General features: G+C 52.8%; 2 protein-coding genes across 3 annotated transcripts in view; both read right to left on the bottom strand.

Annotated features, from left to right (window-relative positions):
• Nucleotides 1-190, bottom strand: part of EGLN2 (egl-9 family hypoxia inducible factor 2) — a 9,637-nt gene extending 9,447 nt beyond the window's left edge. The window contains exon 1 of one of the 2 annotated variants that reach the window (XM_006140482.3): nt 83-190. The gene's annotated coding sequence lies outside the window, so the exon portion shown is untranslated. The remainder of the gene's footprint in view (nt 1-82) is intronic. The other variant, XM_006140481.3, reaches the window with a different exon arrangement.
• Nucleotides 191-1,700: 1,510 nt separating this feature from the next.
• The window catches only part of RAB4B (RAB4B, member RAS oncogene family), an 11,146-nt gene continuing 4,964 nt past the window's right edge, over nt 1,701-7,882 (bottom strand). Inside the window, exons 8-10 of the mRNA XM_014587925.1 lie at nt 6,635-6,730; nt 6,417-6,546; nt 1,701-2,082 (exon numbers count right to left, since the gene is read on the bottom strand). Coding sequence (XP_014443411.1) covers nt 6,431-6,546; nt 6,635-6,730 — 212 coding nt within the window. The 3' untranslated portion in view covers nt 1,701-2,082; nt 6,417-6,430. The remainder of the gene's footprint in view (nt 2,083-6,416; nt 6,547-6,634; nt 6,731-7,882) is intronic.

Raw genomic sequence — 7,882 nt, 5'->3', positions numbered from 1 at the left:
TGTGCCTCGCGCGCGCTCCCGCGCCCCGCCCCCCTGGCGCCGGTGCCCGGGCTCGGACTTCTTGTCCCTCCCGCTCCCTTACCTCCCACGACCTCCTCACCGAGCTTTTTCCTCCGGCCCGGAGGCCGCCGTTTGTGCCAGCCGCCCTGCGCCGCACAGCGCGCCATACCCCGCCCCCACCACCAGGGACGCTCCGCCCCCGCCTCGCCCGGGGGGCACGTGACCGCACCCGAGCGGAGGAGACCCTGAGTGCGCAGGCGCGAGCTACACGGGGCGGGGCGAAGTAGGTAGAACACCCCTCCGGAGAAGTAAGTGGGTCCGTCGTAGGAGCAAGGCTCATTTGCATTCTCCGCTCCGCCTCTTTTCCGCGGGAGAAGGAACCCAGCAAGATGGGCTGGATCAGAGGGGGCGTTTCTGTGTGTGTTAAATCCAGCGACTTGGGAGGGACATGCAAATTACATTATTTACATTAACAAGTCCCGTCTCCCCTTCTCCCCCACTGCACACCACGCACACACGCCCACCCCCTCATCCCCCATCCTGAAGCGAGAACGCTGCAGAATAACGAGTGGCAGGGTCTGGAACTGAATGCAAATTATTTCATTTACATGGACAGCTCCTTTTCCTCCTCATAGCCCAAGAATGGGGATGAGATGTTGAGAAATGGCTGCGCAGTTAGTTGGGAAACATGCAAATTAGCATGTCAGTTGAGCAATTTACATAATTACTTTTTATAACGGAGAAAAAAGAAAGTGCGGGACGTCCTTTAGAGAAGAAAAAGCAGCCTAGAAGGGGTGTGCAAATATGTCATATTTACATGACCGCTCCTCCCTTCCTCAGTACTGTTGTGGGAGTATGGATAAAGCAACCTGGGAAAGCTAAGCAGAGAAAAGATATTTGCATGGGCAGCCGCGTTTCTTTAGGAACTTTTTGGACCACCTGGCCCGGTAGGACTATACAGAAAAGATCATCTGAACGCCCCTCCTTGCTATCATCACTCAGGCAGTGCCCGCCCTCAGCGGGCTGCACCTGTCCCTGACAGCCCACCCGAGGGTGTCAGCAGTGCACCTGGGAAGAGGGATAGACACTGGTCTCAAGTATGTACTCGAGTTAGGGTTGCAAAAAGGCCCGCAGCCCTCAGGGCAGAGTTTATGGTCACACACAAGTACGTAAAAGGAGCCACATTTACAACACACACACACAGCCCTGAGGCACGATGCATAGCATATGCGTGCGTCCGGCAGGCACACACACATATACAGTAGTGCCTCAGACTTTCAGGCCTCAGACCTGCATTGGAAAAACTAGGCAACATATCTGAGGCTCCCCTATAAGCCCAAATTCCCAATGCTTGGCTTCAGTGTCCCAAACACCACAAATATGGGCACCAAGGACATGGAGTAGTCACATTTAAGTGTTTCACGCACATCTAGCAGCACACATGCTTACAAACACAGTCCCACACAGGCATTGGGACATGTTACATGTGAGCCTTGAGCATGTATTTTCACAAAGTGTCCACCTGGCAATAAACTCCCTCCCTCCCTCCACAACAGGCACCTGAGTCATGGTGCACCCTCAGTGTACCCCTACACCATGTCCAACCCAGAATCATGGCTCCCTAGCACCATGGTATGCAGTTCTTCCATCAGGGGCCTCTTCCATCTCCCCACCATTCCAAAATGATGGAGGCCAAGACACAGATGTAAACAATGCTTTATGGGGTAGGGTTGGACAGGACAGGCCTCCAGGTAATAAATAACGCATACTCGCAACAGCAGGGCCAGGCGGGGAGTTGGGGCCAAGTGGCCCTGGTCTCAGGCTTTGGGAGCTCTTGGGGTATGGTTAGGGGATTGGGGGGACAGAGGTTAGCCAAGACAGGAAGCAGCAGCAGGTATGGGTTCCCCCTTCCCCTGTGGCTCAGTCTTGCCCCAAAGCCAGGTCCCACCTGGCCAGGAAAGCAGACAGGCGTCGGGACAGTTTCTCCGGGGCCAGGGCAGGTTGAGGCACGGCCTCCTGGGGTCTGGGTCTGGGTCTGGGCCCCAGCCAGAAGGGTAGGGCTGGTCCTGGAGAACAGGTGAGCTGTTAAGAGAAGGGTGTGGTGACCTGGAAGGGCCCAGGGTCTGTCTGGCTGATGTTTCTGTCTCATTTCTGGGTATCACCCTGCCCTACAATCTGTTTCCATCTGTCCATATTCTTCTCTTTCTCCCACTTTCTACATTGTCTGACTTTTTGTTTCTCTTCTATAGGTAAGGCTCTCTCTCTCTCAGGGTACCTGTACCTCCTTGTGTGTTTGCCTCCGAGAGCTTGAGTCTGTAAAGGGACATCTCAGTGTCATGTCCCCATCTTCATCTCTGTTCTTTTGTGTTCCTGGACTGCCTAAGTTCTAAGTCTCTGTTCTCACTTTAGCTGCACATAGCATCACCTGGGCCCCTTTAAGAAATCCCAAATCACTTCAGCATCTCTAGGAGTGAGAGTCCTGCGCATCAGTATCTTTTATTTATTTTAAATCTTTTTCCATGATAGAGACAGAGAAACAGACAACCTTAACAGTCTATGCCACAATCCACTAGCTCAGCATGCTCAGGGAAGTCCCAGGACATGAACTTGGGACCTTTCCCATGTGGACCCACTTGCATTACTACTGCACTACCACCTAGTAGCTTTTAAAGCTCTCAGATGATTCCAAGGTACAGAACTACATTAGTGGGTAGGGAAATCAGTTTGGTGGGTGTTGACAGTTTTTTATTCCAATACAGTAGCAAAACAGGAAATACCAGAGTGCATCATATGTAATAAGAATACTGGTCCCGACCATGGTGTGGATGCCGCTACTTGGCAGGCTAAGGCCATAGGGGAGGCCTGCGTCAATCCCTACCTGATCTAAACAGGCCATGTGCAGTGGCACGTGCTGGTAGCCTAGCTAGACTATCTGAAGGTGAGACTCTATCAAAATATCTATCTCTAGGGCCAGAAGATGGTGTAGCGGTTACACCACTAGTCTCTCACATGGCCGACTGTGGTCGGAGTCCCACACCCGGTGGCTTGAAACTGACACCAGGCACATGCATGCATGTCCAAGACCCTGGAAGAATGAAGAAGGGACTGCAAAGTGGCCATCCCCCCTGTGGAGTGATTTCTCACTTTCCCTCTCATTGTCACCGTGTCTTTTATTTTTTTTTGTCTGGTGAGTGCACACACCCTAAGAAAAAAAAAGACCTCTGGGGGTGGGAGTCTGTCTCTCCCAGGGCCAGCAGGTGGGTGGCATGGTGGTTAAAGCACTAGATTCCCACATGAACAACCGCAGTTTGAGTTCCAAACCGGGAGACCTGAAAAACTCACACTGGGCATGTGTGTGTGTGTGTGTGTGTCCCCAAATTCCAGGAGCATGGAGAAGGGAACGTGGCATGGACATCCCCCCCGGGGGGTGATTTCTCACTTTCCCTCTTTGTCTTTCTCCAGTGAGTACATGAGCCCTATGGCAAAAACCTGAAGGAAAAAAAATGGATGTGGGGCTTCCTTTTAGGGTAATGAAAATGTTCTGAAACTAGACAGAGGTGGTGATTGCACAATCTTGTGAATGTACTGAATGCCACGGAATTGTACACTCTGAAATGGCTAGATTTACGTGATGTGGATTTTACCTCAATTTTAAAAAAGAAAGAATATTGGTGGTAGGAAAGTGTGTGTGAGTTTTAGATGTGGGTGTGACTACTAGGTTAACATACAAAACATTTCCTCTTTTAATTGCCAGAAGGTACATGCACTCTCCAGGGAGACAGAGAGGGAGAAAGCAGCACCCAACTGGGGCATGGTCACATTGCAGTTGGTTCTTCTCCATTTCCTCTTCCTGTCAGGACTCTGGACACACACACACACACACACACACACACACACACACACATCTCGCATGTTTTTCAAGCCACTGGGGCCGGGATTTAAACTGTGGTGAGCCATGTGAGATCTGGCTCCCTTAACCTCTAGGCTACAGAGCCAACCCAATATGTATTTTCTCCTAAAGACTATAGTCAACAAACTTTGAAAGGCATGGTCTTATCACATTTAATCCACTGAAGATACTCCTCCCCCCCAAAAAAAAACCTCTGTGCTAAGCCCTGAGGTGAAGAATAGGTATCCATCCATTTCTACACAGCCTGGAGTCTTCAAGATGGATAAGAAGGCTGGCTCCCTGGCACAACAGTAATGTGCTGCTGAAGGGAAACCAGATCCCACATGGTGACCGCAGTCCAAATCCCCAGCCCAGTCAGCCAGGGACATCCTAGGGATGTGCGCAAGTGTCCAAGATCCAACAGGCTGGAGGACTGGAGGAAGGGGACTGAGGCCTGACCAGACCCCTCTCTCTTTCGCCCTCTCTCAAGTAAGTGTGCATGTGCTCTATGATGAGTAACGAAATTTTTTTAAATATAGGATGAGGCCGACAGGCGGCGTGGTGATTAAGGCCCACATGGCCAACAGAGGTCCCAGTCCCAGACCTGGTGGCTTGAAAAATCACATGGGAGAAGGTGTGTGCAGGCCCAAAATCTCGAGTGGAGAACGGAGAAGGGACTGCAGGGTGGCCATTCCCCGGGGGGGTGATTTCTCACTTTCCCTCACTGTCTCTCTCTCCCCAGCAAGAGTACACGCCCTATGGCAAAAACCTAAAAAAAAAAGATAGCCAGCAGTGGCATGGTGGTTAAGGCTCTAGATCCCACATGGCCCACTGCACAGTTCAAGTCCTGGACCTCGCAGCTTGAAAAACATGACAGAGCATGTGTTTGTGTATCCAAAATCCTCTGTCGAAAAGGGAGGACAAGGGATTGTGGCATGACTATCCCCTATGGGGGGGGGGGTGCTTTCTCCTCTCCATCTGTCTCTCTCACTGAGTCTCTCCAGTAAGCACACAGGCCCTCTAGCACAACAACAAAAAAAGACAGCTGCATTAAGACGGGACAAGACAGGACCAGCAGATGGCGTAAGAGATGCCGCTGGACTCCCACATGGTCAACTACAGTTCAAGTTCCAGACCTGCTGGCTTAAAACTCACGCCAACCATGTGTATGTGCATGTGTGCCCAAAATCCCAAGAGGAGAATGGAGAAGGGATTGTGGCATGGCCATCCACCCCGGGGGGTGATTTCTCCCTGTCTCTGTCTCTGTCTATCTCTTTGGCGAGTGCATGTGCCCTATAGCAAAATCCTCTCTGAACAAAAAGGGGGGGAGCAGCAGGTAGTGTGGTGGTTATGGGCGTTAGACTCCCACATGACTGACTATGGTTCGAGTCCCAGACATAAAGGCTTGCTTTCTCACCTGCTCTGTCTGTCTCTCTCTCTCTCTCTCTCACTCTGTCCCTCTCTGGTCAAATTAAAATAAAATAAATACATACATCAAGTAAAATAATTTAAAAAGGGGGGAGTCGACAAGACTGGAGACAGAGAGGCCAAGGAGGATATAGCACCTACCTGCATCTCGGCCTCTCCTCCACCCTCCCCTTCATCCTGCCCACCACCCTCTCTCACCTGGACTCTGCAGCAGTCAACCCCCAGGCTCCTAGCAGCCACCTCTGCCCCCATGTCTTCTCCCTATACGCAGCTAGTTGGGGCCCTGTGAACACTTGAATCTGGTCCGTCCCTCCTTTCCTCTGCTATGGCTCCCATCCCACCCAAGGTATAAGCCAGTCTTTTCTGTGACCTGCAGGCCCTACACAATCTGCTTCCCCACCCTAACCTCACCTCCTGCTGTACCCCCCAACCCTAATACACACACGGAGTCCACTTCAGCCACTGCGGCCTCCTTGGTCTCCTTCACCCATGCCAGACATGCCCCACCTCGGGGTCTTCGTACTTGCTGCTCTGTCTACCTGGAACACTCTTGCCCCAGGTCTTCCCGGGACTCTTTCCTTTACTTCCTTTAGGTCTTCGTTTAAGTCTCCCATTCTCAGTGAGGCGTCCCTCAGCTTTCTGCCTAAAATTGCACTCCTTCACCCTTCCCACCCCTCCTTACCCTGCTTGATTTTCTTCATAGCTCTTCTCTCCCTAACTATGAAATAATTTACTTTTGTGTCTCGTTTATCATCCACCTCCCCCCAACAGAATGTCAGCTCCTCGAGGGCATTGTTTTTCCATGCTTCACCCACTGTTGTGTCCCAGTACCTTGAACAGGGCCTGGCACATAGCAGGCACTCAATAAACAGTTGAAAGACTACAAATGGGTGGGTGAGATTCGGGGCAGAGAGCTGGCAGAGGTCAGAGATGGAGAGGGCGGTGGGTGCATGTGGCCAGGAAGACGGCTCCTCTAGCTCATGTTTCTGAAGCTCGCTCGCTCTCTCTGACACGTCGCCACACTTTCTAGGTTGCTGTCTCTGCTCCAGGGCCCCCATTCCCAGGAGACCCCCGCCTTCCAGGCCTCCTGCTGTCCCACCTGGCTCTGCAGTCTCAGCAGCCACAGGGCTGAGGGGCCACAGCCTGAGCACTCCGAGGCTGCCGAAGCTGGCGAAGGGAAGCGTCTCCGTACTGAATGCCTGAGCCCATCCTTTCAGGGTCTAGCTCACCTGTGAGGAAGGTGAGAGTTAGGACTGGGCCCTGGAGACCCGTGGGCCCTACTTCCCTTCCCCATCCAGTCCATGGTGGGGGCCTCACCTGAGTCGATCTTGTTGAGGATGGTGCGGGCACACTTCAGGAAAGCCTCCTCCACGTTCTCGCCCGTGAGTGCACTGGTCTCCAGGAACATCAGCTCTAGAGGGACAGACGCTCTGAGGTTCAGGGCCGCACTCAGTCCATCCTCCACTCCAACGCTCACCTGCTGGCTCCACTCTGTCCATTCACCTGGTCCTCATCTCAGGCCTCTGCACATGACCACGCCTCTCTCCCCCACCATGAGTGTCCCCTCCCAATATGCCCACTGAGCTCTTCCTTCAGAGCTCAGTTGACATAGTTCCTCCTCCAAAAAGTCCTCCCTGATGAAGGCTGAACCAGGGGACTCCATGGGGTTCCCACAGCCCCCTGCACCTCCTCAGCTCTGATAACCCTGCCTGTGGCCCCCTGCCCCAGCCCTCACTTCTCTGGGTGTCACTATGTGGCAATGGATGTATCCTCCTATCCCTAGCCACTGGACAATAAGCCCCATGAGGGCTGAGCCCAAGGGATCTTCATTGCAGTGCCCCCAGCACCATGCAGCACAGGCACGGGCCTGCCAGAGTCTGATTGATGAGGCCTCATGGTGAGCAAGTTACACGAGGATCTGGTGGCAAAAACCTCCTCTAATACTGGAGGTTGTAGATGGGGGAACAAGTGCAGATCCCAACCTAGCAGACGTGGCTGGTCTGACCAACACCATGTTTTCAAATGACTTTATTCTTCCAAACTTTTTGACATGGCCTGTCTTCTCCACTCCCCTTAGCACCATGTCCTGTTACACAGGGTCACCCCCATCTCAACTTCCTATTCACAGGACATGCCTGTGCCCTAGGGCCATCTGAGTTTGACATCTCCATTTCATACCAGTGCTCTGTACTGCCATTCCAGGGTGGTAGAGACCGCCTCAGCGGCCACCCTGGACTAGCCCCACTTCCAGCCAGGCCGTGCTAACGGTGTTCTACAGGTGACCTCCCTTAACCATCACAGCACACCAAGGAGCAGAAACCGAGGTCCCTGGGAACCAGCAGTTAGCGTAATGGCTATGTCGCTGGACTCCCACGTAGTTGACCGCGGTTCGCGTCCGGACCCGGTGGCTTAAAACTCATGCCGGGCGCATGTGTGTGTGTGCCCAAGATCCCGAGAGGAGAATGGAGGAGAAGGGATTGCGGTGTGACCATCCCCTCTGGGGGGTGATTTCTCGCTTTCTGTCTCTGTCTCTCTCTGTCTTTCTGGCGAGGACACGCGCCCCAT

This window comes from Tupaia chinensis, unplaced genomic scaffold, assembly GCF_000334495.1.
Source record: "Tupaia chinensis unplaced genomic scaffold, TupChi_1.0 Scaffold000037_18, whole genome shotgun sequence".
NCBI lineage: Eukaryota > Metazoa > Chordata > Mammalia > Scandentia > Tupaiidae > Tupaia > Tupaia belangeri.
Note: the sequence above shows the minus strand (reverse complement) of the source record. Positions and strands in the feature narration are given on the sequence as shown.